Source organism: Rhinolophus sinicus, chromosome 4 (genome assembly GCF_057876585.1).
Source record: "Rhinolophus sinicus isolate RSI-liver-muscle chromosome 4, RSI-T2T, whole genome shotgun sequence".
NCBI classification, from domain to species: domain Eukaryota; kingdom Metazoa; phylum Chordata; class Mammalia; order Chiroptera; family Rhinolophidae; genus Rhinolophus; species Rhinolophus sinicus.
This window is the reverse complement of record NC_142504.1, coordinates 84687394-84702377: the sequence shown is the minus strand read 5'-3', so window position 1 is coordinate 84702377 and position 14984 is coordinate 84687394. Positions and strand designations below refer to the sequence as shown.

General features: G+C 38.0%; 1 protein-coding gene across 1 annotated transcript in view; it reads right to left on the bottom strand.

Moving 5' to 3' along the window:
- Nucleotides 1–2660: 2660 nt before the first annotated feature.
- Nucleotides 2661–14984, bottom strand: part of DSG2 (desmoglein 2) — a 39607-nt gene continuing 27283 nt past the window's right edge. Inside the window, exons 10-15 of the mRNA XM_074340198.2 lie at nt 12655–12797; nt 12124–12351; nt 10572–10799; nt 8612–8733; nt 7070–7405; nt 2661–5493 (exon numbers count right to left, since the gene is read on the bottom strand). Of these exons, the coding sequence (XP_074196299.2) occupies nt 4468–5493; nt 7070–7405; nt 8612–8733; nt 10572–10799; nt 12124–12351; nt 12655–12797 (2083 nt within the window). The 3' untranslated portion in view covers nt 2661–4467. The remainder of the gene's footprint in view (nt 5494–7069; nt 7406–8611; nt 8734–10571; nt 10800–12123; nt 12352–12654; nt 12798–14984) is intronic.

Sequence of the window (14984 nt, the reverse complement as noted above, 5' to 3'; positions counted from 1 at the left end):
AGTGGCGTCTGAAGGAAGGTGCGGTGGACAGGAGGCAATGTTGGAGGGCTTCTTGATTTGAGTATGGGTGTGAAGGTCAGAGAGCCAGTGACACGGCATGATCCACAAAGTGGAACTTCAAGATTTATATACATTTTTGGTGAAGTTGTAGAATATTTGAAGAGACTATAATAAAGACGCATACTGTAATTTCTGCAGCTATGCTGCAAAACAAAAAACCAAACAAAAATAAACCTTTCCATAATGATAGAAAGTCCATATTTGTGCTATCCAATGGTGGCCACTTGCCATGTAGAGCATAGCCGTAGAGTGTAAGGGTTAAGTACAAATCTTTAAAAAAAATCGAATTTTTCCTGGTGCAGAAAGGAAGAATTTCCCTCACCTGTCTCCTTTCTTAGAGCATTTACTTCAGAAAACTTACTGTTCTTTCTCTGCCTCTTTTAGATGGTCTGTGAATCTTTTTCAAACTAAATGAGGTTTTGCTAGCTTTACAAGCAGGAATGTCTTTCTCAAGGACCTGGAAAGCATCTCTTTGTGAACATTGTGCAAGATAGCACCCCTCACTCCCCTTCTCCATGGCTGCCTGGCTCCATACTGTAACAAGCTACCCATCATAGAGATTTTAGAAGTTTCATTATTTCTTTGGATAAAGGCAATCAGAAACACAATGGCCACCTAAATTACAAGTGAATTTAAGGTGAGCCGTGTATGACAAATGGTGCTGGCAAGTCTGGCTTGAGGACAAGTTCTCATTTATCTTGTGAACTTGTAGGTAATAGGTTGTATCTACCTCGCTATACAAAAAGGTGAGATTTCTGTCTTCGCAATTTCTTTATGGGTTGCCTGTGATGCACATCTCATCTCTGCTTAATGCTTAGTCAATAGTAAAATTGTTTTCTTTCTCTTTGACCTTGTGGAGTTTTTCTTGGTGGGCAGGAGATTGTGTTCTTGATTATATTTCCACAAGAGCAACCAGTTAAAAAGATAAACACAAGGACATACCTACAGTAGAAGGTCAGTAGAGGAGCTAGAGTGGAGTCCTAGAACATGCAATACACAAGGAAGGCAGGAAAAAAAAAAGGAGCAGATGGGACCAAGAGAAAACAAATACCAAAATGGTAGGCTTAAATTCATCCATTTTAGTAAGTGCTGTAAGTAGACTAAAAGCTTCCATTCAACATCAGATATTGTTAAAATGGGTAAGACAGCAAGACCTATCTATATATTTACAAGAAACACACATTATAAAGGCATAGACAGGCTGATCAAAGATATACTGTGCAAACACTAAGCCTAAGAAAGCTGGTGTGGCAATATTAAATTTAAGCAAAATAGATTTCAAGACAAAGACTATAACCAGATAGAGAGGCATTCCTTAATGATTAGAGTGGATTCCTCTGGGAGACACGATAATCCTAAATGTGTTTGTACCTAATAACACAGGTAAAACAAGTTTCAAAATACGGGAAGCAAAAGTAGAAGGAATTAAAGGGGAACTAGGCAAAGCCACAATCAGTTGGAGATTTCAACACCCTCTCAGCAATTACTAGAAAAAGGAGGCAAAACAATAATGATAGAGAGGATTTGGACCACACTAAAATAGTAAAACCAAGAAATTTTGGTGTGTTAAAGAAGTAAGATTTAATTATCGGAAACACTTCATTTCTAGGTGATACGTGATAAGCAATGTCTCCTTGTATAACTTTTGTTGTACTGATGATTGGAATACAGTCTGTAGAGATTCATGAAATTAACCAAAAGTTGTTCCCAAGTGCCACTTGGGGTGGGAGCCCTGGGGTCACAGAAATATAATAGTCTCCATGCTTTGGGATGTCTTGATGTGTCATGTACCAGTGTTGTGAAATATTTATTAATGTGACATTATAGTATAGGCAGACACTTTGATCTTTTCCCTTGTAAACTATAACAAGCAATTAAGACAGGCTCTCAACCTTGGTGGAATGATTTCATCTTTTTGGGTCAGAGGTGCAAGCTTTCCTCAGCCAATCCAACAGATGCCTCCAGTTTCTGGACAGAAAGCAAACTTCAGTGCATTAGGAACAAAGTTACAGGACTTGGCAAATAAATAGAGTGCCCAGTTAAATTTGAATTTCAGATACCAGTTAATTTTTTTCCCTATGGGATATACTTATACACAAAAAGTCTATTCATTATTGATGTGAAACTCAAACTTAACTGGGCCTTCTGTGTTCTTCCCTACTCAGGAAGGGAAATGCGCTCTTCCAAGTGGGCTGAGTCCAGCCAGATGGAAGTAGTTCTCATTAAAACACCAAAGTCCAACAACCACCTGCTTTCAGGGTGCTAATTCCTCCTCTAACAGCTACCCTGTTTCCCCGAAAATAAGACATAGCCTGACCATCAGCTCTAATGAGTCTTTTGGAGCAAAAATTAATATAAGACCCGATATTATATTATATTATATTATATTATATTATATTATTATATTATATTACATTATATAAGACTCAGTCTTATATAATGTAATACAATATAATATAATACAATATAATATAATATCGGGTCTTATATTAATTTTTGCTCCAAAAGTAGAGCTGATGGTCTGGCGAGGTCTTATTTTTGGGGAAACGGTACATTCCTTATAAAATATGATGGAGCAATAAAAGGATATGGGCAAAGAGTTGTTCTAAAGGTCATTTTTATTTAAATATTTTGATGATACACATACAAATATATAGTCTCCAAATGTAAAAACTAATACAAATCACCCTTTTGGGAACAAAGAAAACCATTTAGAAAATGTGATTATGCTCTATATTCACAACAGGCTAGGGTTTTCAAGCCTGCCCAAAGAGGAAGTTTAAGACCAAGTTTTGTTTGTTCAGATAACTTAGATTATTTTTACATTTCACACAGCAGTGATATTCCTGTTGCATACTTGGCAAAATCTAAGTCTATAATGAAAAAAAAAAAGCAACAACACTTACAAAATAGACAGTAAAAACCTTATATCATGGAAATGACCTTCAACGTGGCCATGGAGTTAAGGTGTCTAAAAATATTTGCCTTTTACCCATAGTCAGTGGGAGCAAAAAGTATCAAACTTTTGCATAACACAATTCAATAATATTTCTACACATGTGCTACAAAAATAAATTTTTAAAGATTCGGTTCCCTAAGTAAAATATCTTGAAAAGTCACAAAATTACATAGTGACTTTACAATTTACGAAAATTATTTTGTTGTCAAGATGATTTATAGAAATTGTTACTGATGTGCACATATACTTTCAAAATTGAAATGGATTATTTTTTCAAGGAGCAATAAAAATACAATGTATTTGGTCATAACACCTAAATCACTTTTTCCAAAAAGGGCAAGGGGGGTGTACATAGCCATGTCAATTACGTAACAGTTAATACTCACGTAGAGTCATGACCAGCTACTCAATGAACTTGAGACACAATAAAATCAAATTTCCAACTTATAATTATGGAAATTACAGGGCCTTTCAACATGCTTTGAAATTATAAAAAAAGAGAGGCTTATAAAATTCAGTTTAATCCCACAAATATTGATTTGGCAACCCACCCACGTTAGGCACTGAGGACAGCATTGAAATAGGCATGGTTCTTTACACAGTGTATATAGTCTTGTGGTTAATTTAGCTGTACTAAATTAGAAGATGACATATCCTGAGGTTTTATAAACAGTATATTATTACTATAAAAAGTAAACTGATTTTATATTTATGAATTTTTCCCTGGATTATTCAACTGAATTGGAAGTACTGAATATTTTCTTAATTACTGAGAGACAACAGGGAGGTACAATGCTATTTTTAAGGTCAGACAACACACACACACACACACACACACACACACACACACAATCATACACACATATAGTTACATGCACAGAAACTTGTGTTTTTACCATGTCAGTGTTCCAAAATTCAGTCACTCTAACACAGTTTGAAAGGCCTCTAGTCCTACAGAAAACAAACAAAACTGTCTTCCAGACTGCATGTATCTTTGGATAAACGAGTGTTGACAATTCACTAGGTGCAGTAAAGTACGAACTACAGAACAGCAATGTTAAACGTTCAGATGGTATGCAAAGAGGCCCAGTCAGTTCATGGGCGGCTCTACTGCAGGGCTGATGAACTGGATACTCTGTGTTAATTTGGAAAATTCTCAGAAGCCAGATTTACTCTCCACTTAACTTGTTTTGTGAATATTGTTTGGCCAGAACTCACTAACAGGCGCTTACGACACAGCATCATCATTATGCCCCTGGTAAATCCTGGAGCATTTCTGAAGTACACTCCTGGAAGCTGAGACAATGAGGTCCATTGTCTATTAGTGACTGAGAAAAATTTGGTGTAGATGCCTCTTAGGTCTGTAAGGCTCATGAAAGGGCAGGTCCATTGAAAACATGAGATCAGCTACTGCTGGTTCAACTCTGGGTCAGACTGTGGCTGACTGTTTAGGAGAAAGAACGCTGTACTGTGCTATGCTTAGTGACTCTGGTAGAAGATGTGGTTACAGCAGAGCTAGAATGACCAGACTCTTCTAAACCAAACTTTGGCCGAGGGCCAGGGATGCCAGCTCCAGAAACCATGGTCTTTCTGGCCATCACAGAGGTTTCAGCAGGAATCTGGTAACTGGACTGTAGAGTGGAAGCAGGGGTTAGCACTCTTTCTGTCACTGTCACATTCTGTCCTACTGCTACACTGGGCATGGCCAGAGTGGGCTGCACCCCCGAGCTCGGAGCAAGGAAACTCTCTCTTTCCCTCACCATAACATAATGTCCATCTGACAGATGCTGAGTGCCCTCCAGAGGACCAGGTATGCTCCCATTAGGCTCTATTACTCTCTCGGTAACCTTGACGTTACCTTCATTAGCATAATGCTGATCTACCAAGGCAGAGACTGGCGCATATACCCGCTCTGTCACAATAAGGCCCTGTGGCTGTCTGGGACCCAGGACCACAGTGCTTGGAGGAGGCACAGTGGAGCCTGTGGCAAAGGAAGTTTCTGTCACTATAACCTTACCAGAAGCCAATGGATCACAGAGGGGTGTAACTACCTTTTGACCCTGCTTAGAAGACATGGAACTTTCAGTGACTATTTCCTGAGTTATTTTCTCTGCATTTGCACCATGTAAATGTTTTGGAACTTGAAAACTACTACCAGAGGAGGAGGCATTCTCTGAATGAACACTAGTTTGCTTGGAGAAGGAATGTGAAGATGCCTTCATATTTGTTTCTCTCATGGGTTTTGGCCTCTGTTCCATTTCCATATCCATATCTATTTTTTGACCCAAGCACACTTCGGCTAGTGTCTTGAATTTAAATTCTAAGTCATCCAAGAAGCAGTCATCTAGATCGCTTTCAATAAAACTGCAACAGCCAATGGAACCATGTAGAGACTCAGTTTCTTCCTGAGAATACACCAGAAGGCAATCCTTGGCTGTATGATTGTCATCTTCCTCATTAAAAGAGGCAACTTTCTAAAATGGAAATAAAAACAGAGGCATGTAATTAGCGACACAATTTCATTTGAGAACAAGAGTATATTCCTGCCCAAAACGTATAACCTGAGTCTAATTGCAAGGAAACATCAGAGAGACACAAATTGAAGGACATCCTACAACACAACTCGCCTATATTCTTTAAAAAATATTATTGTGAAAGAAAAAAGGCAGAGGGGACTGTTTCAGACTAAAAAAGATTAAAATGTCATGACAACTAAATGGAATGAAGGATTCTGGATTGGGTCCTGGACAGGAAAACCAGTGGCTGTAAAAGACATTATTGTGATAATTGGCTAAATGAAATATGGAATGTGTCACTTAAATTTCTAAATTTGCTCACTGTACTGTGGTAAAAAAAGAGAATGTATGTGTGTGAGAGACAGAGAGAGAGAGAGAGAGAGAGGAGAGAGAGAAAGTGAATGGGAAAGCAAATAGCAAATGTGGCTAAGTGTTACTAATTGGGTAATCTGGGTAAAGAGTATATAGGACTTCAAAATTTCTATTATTCCTACAAATCTTTTGATAAGTTTGAAATGATTTCCAAATTAACCAAGAGTGAAGCAGGATTAGAACAGAGAGGAAAATCATATCAAAATAAAACAGGGCACCAGAATGGAGCTTGGCAGTGCGGCAGAAAAGGGACAGTTAGAAGTGGTTTTCCTTGACAATGACACAACACTATCTCCCTCTCAAGCTAATACTTAGAGGTGGGCAGAAGGTATAAAAGAAGGGAGCATGGAAGGAAACAGAAAGTGGGGAAAGCATTCCGGTAACTTCTAACCATTTAGAAGAAAGGGGACAGAAATAAATTGGCCTCCATGGAAATCCATCCCCTGACTTTTCTCAAGTGTCCTTCAGATGCCTGACATCCTGCCTTTGTCCGTGGGACACATGAACCTTGTTCTGAAGAAAGGCATCCAGCTCTGCTTCTAATTCCTAATTCCAGACATGAGCTGCCTGACTGTATCAGATCATCTTTCCTAAAACTTCCTAATTTTTTGTGAAGCACATCAATAGTGAAGCCAAGTACTCTTATTCAGAATTTAAATGCACAAAATAGACTGTGTTTTTTAGGTCACATATTCTCAAGTTTGCTCCTACAGAGGGATTGTACTTTCTGACCCACTGATATCTGGCTTGGTCACGTGATTTGCTCTGACCTATGAAATCTGAGTGCAAAAACGGCAGAGGCCTTAGGAGTCACTGCCTGGTTCTGCATTGCTATGTTCCCTGCACCCCAAGGACGGCAGCTTTCCAGGTACAATCTGCTTTCTTGGCATCTTGGAATGAAGACAACATGGAGAAGAGCAGAGATACAGCCAATGGGAAAAACATGAATGTGAGAAATAGCCTTTGTGAGAAGTAAGATTGTAGCGTCATTTGTGGTCACCACATAGTTTAGCTGACTGGTTCTCTCCTTCCTCATTGCCTGTAGGCAGTCTCTTAAAAAAATAATCAAGTCCCATCCAGATCCAAGGCAATGACTCCCCTAATGTGAATCCCATATTCACATAGAAATGTTTTTCCCCCATACATAAAATTCAATCCTTACCTCCGTGAAATAACTTCTGAAGAATTCCTCATTCACTGCAACAGCAGCCGCTCGAGCTCCGGCCATGTCTCTGGAAGCCCCTATGGCTCTTGTGGACCTTATGGTTTCACCACCTATGATGGCTCCTGTTGTCCCTGAAACTTGGGTGCCGCCCCCAGAAAGAAGCCCTCTGTGCTCTTCCCATCTTCCATCCGCCTCAGTCATCTTATGCTGCCCTTTGGCAAAGGAAGCAGAGCTACTTCCTCTCGTGGTGCTTTCCTTCATTGCTCCACCGCCTATTCCACTGCCTACTGCCTCCCTCTCTCCGTGATCTGTTGCCAGAAGCGATGGCATCACCTGTGAGAGCAAATACAGGTGAGAACTGAGTCGGAAGGGTGAGCGTCAGTAGAGTTGGTTGAAGGATCTGAGCTAGGTGGGACTATGACGGGAATAAGCTACTTCCACAGAGGCTAATTAGGAGACACATTTTGGGTTGAAAAACTTATATTTGAGTCTTAGGAAGAGCCCTTATTTTGTTAGATGATCATAACCCAAGAAGAAAACAAACGTTATCTAAATATGGCCTCGGCTCATTTACTCTATTGGCACCAATGGCATTTCAACTTTCGTCTCGAGTTTAATGCCTTCTGTATGGTTATAGAACCATTATTTTTTTCTAGCTGGACACATAGGCATTCCACATAAAGACTACATTTTCAAGCCTTCATTGCTACTAGACATAGCAAGCAGACTGAGCTCTGGTTAATGTGATTTCAAGCAGAAATGGAGTATGCAACTTTTGGGAAGTGTTCTTCAGGAGTGGTTCTTCACTTTTCTGAAACCTTTTTTTGCTTTTTGGAATGTGGAGACAGCAGTTAGTGTCTGGAGCGTGAAGACAGCAGGGAATGGAACTCATCCTTGGAGGAACAATATGGAAAAAGGAGCCTGAGGCCATACTATGGAAGAATCATCATATTGATCCTGGACTTCCCACATTTATATTTAAGCCACCGTCATTCTGAGTTTTCTCATATTGATATTAAATCATATTTTATTAGACATGATGCTCACTGCAGATGGTGATGAGAGACCCAGGGTGAAGATGCGATAAAGAGACAGTCGAAATGGTTATTAAGTAGGCAGAAGAGGGGATTTTGCAAGATTTTGCAACTGTTAGGGGTTGATGGGCTTACCTCTGCCAACACTATGTATTGAGTGAAATGGAAATCTAGAAACACCTGGTTGTGAAAGACTGCCTATCTAGCACTGGGACAAAAATTTACATCCTAAATCCCTACACACTCTTGCCTTCTCTAACCTTTGTTCTACATTCCTTGTGTCACTACCTGACCCTTTTTCTACATTCTCTGTAACACAGGATCTGTCACAGTAGAGCAAAACCCCCTTAACTCTGGCCTAGCAACAAACATGAAATATGTTATCAAAGGCATGTGAATAAAATCTATAATGACCACTCTACTCTCTCAAGACCTAAAATGTTAGAAACACTTCCCAAGGCCCCTTTAAAATCAGAAAAGAAGACAAGTTTCATTGATATCTGACCTTGTCTTCTGGTGGCGCCCCTTCATTATTCCAAGGATGCAGCATCTCTATAGTCCCAGGAATGGGGGTAAAACCTTTGGCACTCTCTCCACAATGGCACATCAGCAGTAAAAGTGGTACAACTGGAGAGAAACAAAATTAAGTACAGAGAAGCTCAGTCACCACATACGTGTACTTCTAAATTTAGGTTGTATAATTTTGGAATTTGGGTATCACTTTCTGAATTTCAGTCTTCATTTGTTTATAACCCTGTTTTTATTTTTCTTTTCTTCACCATGATCCAACCTTACCAAGCTTGTCTTTAGAGAGTCATACCAGTCTAAAGACAGGATGAGGGAGTCTTAACAGATGCAGAGGCATCATCCATCATACAGAGGCTGTGGTCACTGAGTGGAACACCAAGACTGGATTCGATAGTATCCAAATCATCAAAACCAACATAAAGACAATTTTTTAAACCACTTTAATTTTTAATACAAGAAAATTCACTATTTTGTGTTTGTGTGTATATAAGATCAAAAGCCGTGTTCAATATTCTAGAACATTGGAACTTCTATAATACTTCATCACTTCACACTAGAGTAGAATTTGGCAGAAGGCATAACTCACTGAGGTTCAAATTAACTTTTGAATTAGCTGAACACTACTTTCTAAAATGATCCTACCTTAAAAACCCTTAGAATAGGCATAACATTTAATCTAGAATTCAATAAAATTTCAGAGCTCCCTCCTTAAATTTTATTCTACCTCCAGGAGGAAGTGAAGGCCAATGCTGGCCTCTTGATCAAGGTAGTAAAGAATTAACTACACCTGCAAGGAATCTACTCCAAATTCAATTTTATTGACATTCTCATTTGGCAGCTGACGAATTGACTACTCCCTAGATTCCTTTTTATGTCAAATAGTTGACAGCACTGTCCTACAGCTGCTGTGATTAATAAAAAGATTGAAATCAGCCAGTGGCAATTCAACAATTTGTAGAAATTCACTAAATATTTATCAAGTGTCTACCTTGTGCCAAATACCACAGTAGGCCCTGGGGAATTGGAGATGAGCAGGCAGTGCAAGGAATCTCCAGGTAAAAGATGTAGTCCCAGCTCCAATACCTTCCTACAAACTTGATAAACTAAGTCATTTACTGTTATACGTCTGTATTAGACGTCTGTATTTTCACCCATAAAATAGAGATGGTGGTATGAAAGTGCTCTGTAAACTGTGGAGTGCTATGCATTCAACTGCACATTTACTAATGGCTTTGACAAGCTCCTCCTGTCACTGAAATAGCTGAGGCTGCCTCAGAGGTGGTCCTCTGGCCACGTTCAGTAGTCAAAGGGAGTGGTATTCCACATGACCCCAGGCTGCAGTATGCTGTGCTTTCATGAGGACTTCGGAGGGCATGCAGGGAAGGCAGACCACAGAAGTGCTCAGAGGGTCTCACTACTGTTGGCTTAGGTGAAGGGGCAAGCCAAGCAGAGGGCATGGGGAGGCAAAGCTCTGACAAGTTGAATGTGCATAGCAAGGATCGATGGGAATAAGATGAATTTGTAAAAGAACCTTGTATCCATAATCCAAATGCATGAAATAAATCTTTTCTGAGAACCCCTACAGGCAAGGCACTGTTCTAGGCACTGGGTATTGAAGAAGAGACAACATCCTCCCTGACAGAGCTTATCAAAATGGGGACACAAGGGTTATGTTAAAAAGCTGCTGAAGAGCACGTATAATAACCTTAGTTATTTAAAGCAGGAAATGACACATTTTTATACAACAAAATTCTAAGGAGTTATTCACAATAACCTTTGGTGAATTTATCAATGAACAATTACTTTCCTATTCACTCTCAAATGTTCTAGTGGGGCTAAAGAATAACTGCAAAGAAATCAATGACTACTATAGTAATAAACACTAGTAGTGCCCTTAATTACTAAAAGAGATAAAGGAGTGCCTTTAAAATACTTACGTAACAAGAGCAGAAAGGCAAAAATGATTAGCGCAATGGCTGCGGGTCCCAGGCTGACATAGGAGTCACGCAGTGCTTCTACACAACCACTGCCATCCAGACACTTACAAACGGTGAGTTTAAGGGTCTGCTTTTCAGGGCAACTGAAGCCTAGATTATCTGAAATCAGGAACTGAATTTCACTTCTCCCGAGTCTCTGTTCATTTTGTTGCAGTAGCACACTGGTACCTTTAAGGGTAAGAGGCCAAAGGAAATAAAAGTGAGTGATTACCAAGGAAGGGGCTACATTAAATTACAGAAACATCCTTTAATTGCTAATAATTACTTAGCTCCACTTAGAAGCTTTATTCTTCCTTAACTTCTCTATTTAATTTACTCTGTGTTTGATAAAATTAGTCCAGTTATTCCAAATATGCAGGTTAATAGTAAAGGATTGGATTTGGACATGCCTTACTTTTATGATTAATTTTAATAAATGTGTGTGGTCTAGCAAATACGAGGAATTGTTCTATGTACTGAGAATACAGTGACACACAAGTGGTGAGTTAAATGGCTTTTTCATTGAATGACCTTTATTTTACTATCTCTTTAAAAAATTTTGTGAAGACAATTTTGAAACAGACAATAATAGAAGAGCGTAATTAACCTCCATATTACCCATGCCCAGCTTTAACATTATATTCAAAGCCTCTTAAAGTGATTATAAAAGTTTGTTAGACTTAAAATAACAATAAACCCATAAGTTAAGAAAAACTTGGTTATTATATTTGAAACTCTTCTGAAATGGACACTAATTGTTTAGAACAAAATATTAGGTTGGTGCAAAAGTAACTGCAGTTTTTGCAATTATTTTTAACCTTTTAAATTGCAATTACTTTTGCACCAATCTAACAGTATTCTGGATAGGTTTTTCTATATTCAAAACTGCCCTGAAAAACAGCCAAAGGCTCCTATCAACAAGGGGGATATGTCCAAGAGGTGGATTTATGCACGTAGCCACCTGGCATGGAGGGATCAGACGAACCCTTCATGCTGTGCCCATCACTCCTCAGCTTTATGACTGTGAACAAGCTACTTGACTCTAGTTAAGCCAAGGTTTCCTCAGCTGTAATGAGGGAATAATGTTATGGGATAAAGATTAAATGAGATGATCTTTATCTGGGGCGGCAGAGTGATTGGATCAATACATATTATTTTTAATGGAAATGTTATCATACTTTGAGATTTTAGAAGGAACCTACTCTGATTACTGTACTTAGACAAGCGTGGTATTCCTCAGCTTATGAGACAAAACAACGACTTCAAGAGCAATTTAGGGAATACCCAGCTAGCTTTAAGACATTAGGTCATTTTTCTTTTTTCCCTCTTTTGTTATTCCAAATGGGGTATTTATTAGAGCCAGAGAAAAGACACTATGCCTCATTTTATAAATGCCTTTGGAAAACTGCATTGGAACTATATGAAAAAAAGAACACAACCATAGCCTGTATTATAAAGATTTTAGATTGTTTCATGTTTCATATTTAACTACGTGTCCAATGATTTTGCTCACTTTCTTTGTGCACTACTTTCCATTTCTCTGCCATTCCAGCTGGTTTGTCAATGATGACGAAAGTGAAGGGGTCACTGTTTGGGTAACCATCCAGGTCCTCTGCAGTCACGTTCACATACTGTGCGTCATCACAGATATTCTGCACTGGGTTGACCAGTGTGGGACAATTGTCATTGATGTCTTCAACTGTGATAACAACGGTGCCAGTGATGGTTTTTCTAGGATAATCTTAAAAGAGAGAAAGAAAAAATAGGTATATTCTTGTTCTATTGCTGACAATGAACATAGTTTGAATTCTCTTGCCATTCTGGCAAGGAGAAGGTATTAACAAATTAGGGCGCTTCCTCTCCTATGTATATTTTCATATTCAGATCAAGTGATGTGTTTTAATATACTAGATAAGTAGAAATGTGAAGGTTTATCCATTCGTGAGATTTGGTTTTTCTACAAGATCAAAATGAAGGTCTCTGATGTTGGGAAAAAATCATCAAAATACATATAACCAAGAAAAATATCAATTTAGTAACTTACCTTCTGATATAGCCAAAATCTTCACAGTGTATGTACCATTTTGAACATATCTAGACTCAAAATCAGGAATTTTTACAAGTTTAATTTCAGACGTGGCAGAATCCACAGAAATCCAATTATCTTTATCTTCCAATTTGACATATCTGTTATACAACAAACATAAAATTCATTTTGAATACTGGATAAATTGAGAATCTCTAATATCTACAATTCTTTCAAGTTTCATTTCTGCTTCATTGTATATGTTTTTGTTACAGGCATTAGTTTGAAATTTTTTTAATTACTTGAAACTCTCCTAAAACCTCCTTTCTTTGCTGCATGTAACACTTATTTTGGAACTTCCTTAATCCTGTAACATACCCAAGCTATACCGGGGTGCCAAAAAAATGTGTACAAGTGGACACTTTGGTCAACGTTGCTCACACAGTAGTTCGTCATAATCAGATGTGTCTGGACGCTGATGGTAACCACTTTGAGCACCTCTTGTAATTGCAGAAATCAAATGTGACTTGTCTTCATCTTTTGTTATCGGTATGTATTATTACAACTTTAATACAGTTTTCCTTTCTTAAAATGTGTATACATTTTTTGGCACCCTCTGCCACATGCAAGGGCGACCATCATTTGTCTACTAACCCAGGAGGTTTGCAAGTTCCTCTGCAGTCTGTCCTCCAGCTTTCAATCTCTTCTCCCTTAAATTTGGAGTAAAGCTTTGGAGAATAACTTAGTTACCCGACAAGAACTGGTGGAAAAAAGTAGTCTTATATTCTATTGCTTATTGGTATGTTATCAATATTTAAAAATATCAATTTTAAAAATCAATGACTGATTTAAATGGAAGTACTTTCACATTTTGGGATACTGTTGATTGTTACGAGCAATAGGCTTCTTTCAATTAGAAATGTTTAAAAGTGAAAACAATGCTCATGAAGGGATGTCTGGCTTTCTTCCCTCCACGCAAGGAGAATTAGTGTTGAAAGAGAGAACTTTGGGGGAGGCAAGAACATTCACATTATGTCTTCAGAAATGTGTGTAATTTAACACCATAGAGTTTAAATATAATCAAATACAAATGTAAACCAAACATGAATATATGGTTCAATCAGATTGACAATTTATTTTCTATTAAGTGGCTATTTGGGCACATAAAAATGAGTGGCTAATTTATAGTAATGTTTGTTTATAGTTCTATTTAAAAATTTTGAATTATACACTTTATCCAAATTTCTGCATTTTAATGTTTTACTAGTAAATGATAATACATTTGGATTTTCACAAGTACTTCTGAATTTCATGTCTGGAATTTTAAAGCCTGGAATTAGTTGCTGTCAATGGTTTCCCACATTCACACTTATAATAAGAGAAAGAGTCTTAGTAATAAGGACCACATTTCACATGGAATGTTGTATATGATATCACTTAAAGAATTTTCTGTTCCTCTCTATGGTGAAAATTAGACACCATTCAAAGTAGGACAGCAGCTCATGTTATGTCAAATATCCATAAACAATTGAGGCATATGAATAATCAGTAAAATAGTAAATTATGACAAAGTTAAGGGAATAATTCTGCTGTCTTTGTCAGCATTTCTAAATCGAAACGACTGATTAGGTGAACATGAGAAAATTATTTGACTTAGTTGTGCACCCCATTCTTTATCTGTAAAATAGAAGGTCTGAATTGATCTTTAAGATCTTTCTTAAAGTTCTGTAATTGCACGCTAAAGAACAAAATACATTTGAGAAATAAACATGGTCCATTATTTTTCCAGGCAGAACATATCTTTTGATATATTCATCATGCTTAATAAAAACTGCAGGCAAATTTAAATAGTTAGGTGGGGAATACAAGTTTCATAGATGGCTACAGTATTATTGGAGGATAATTAATTAGGATGAATAAATATCTAGTGGGCAGCAGTGAGAAATAATCACATAGAGCATTCTTCAATTGGGGGGATTCAGTTAGGATGCCTTATTAGGTTTAGAGCCATGGAAATAAAAACCAGACTACAAAACTCAAGGCAAGCAGGGCTGGTTCCTGCAGGTATGGTGGGCAAAAAAGGGTCACCTAGACATTGCAGAAAACACAGTGGAAGTTTTGTTAATGGTATTTTGGGGAAAGGTTATTTGCTACTATTGGCTGATGAATTCCATTAAGAGTCTCTAAAAGGAAAAAGACTGATGAAAAGCTTCTTCACATTTCCATTCTTGCTATGGTCAATGATGCATGTAAATATAATGTTTTACAAAGTGTTGGCACCAAAGGACATTAAAGGAAGTGTCCCTACCCAGGCATCAGGACAGTCAAGCAACCAAACTCTGAGAGCA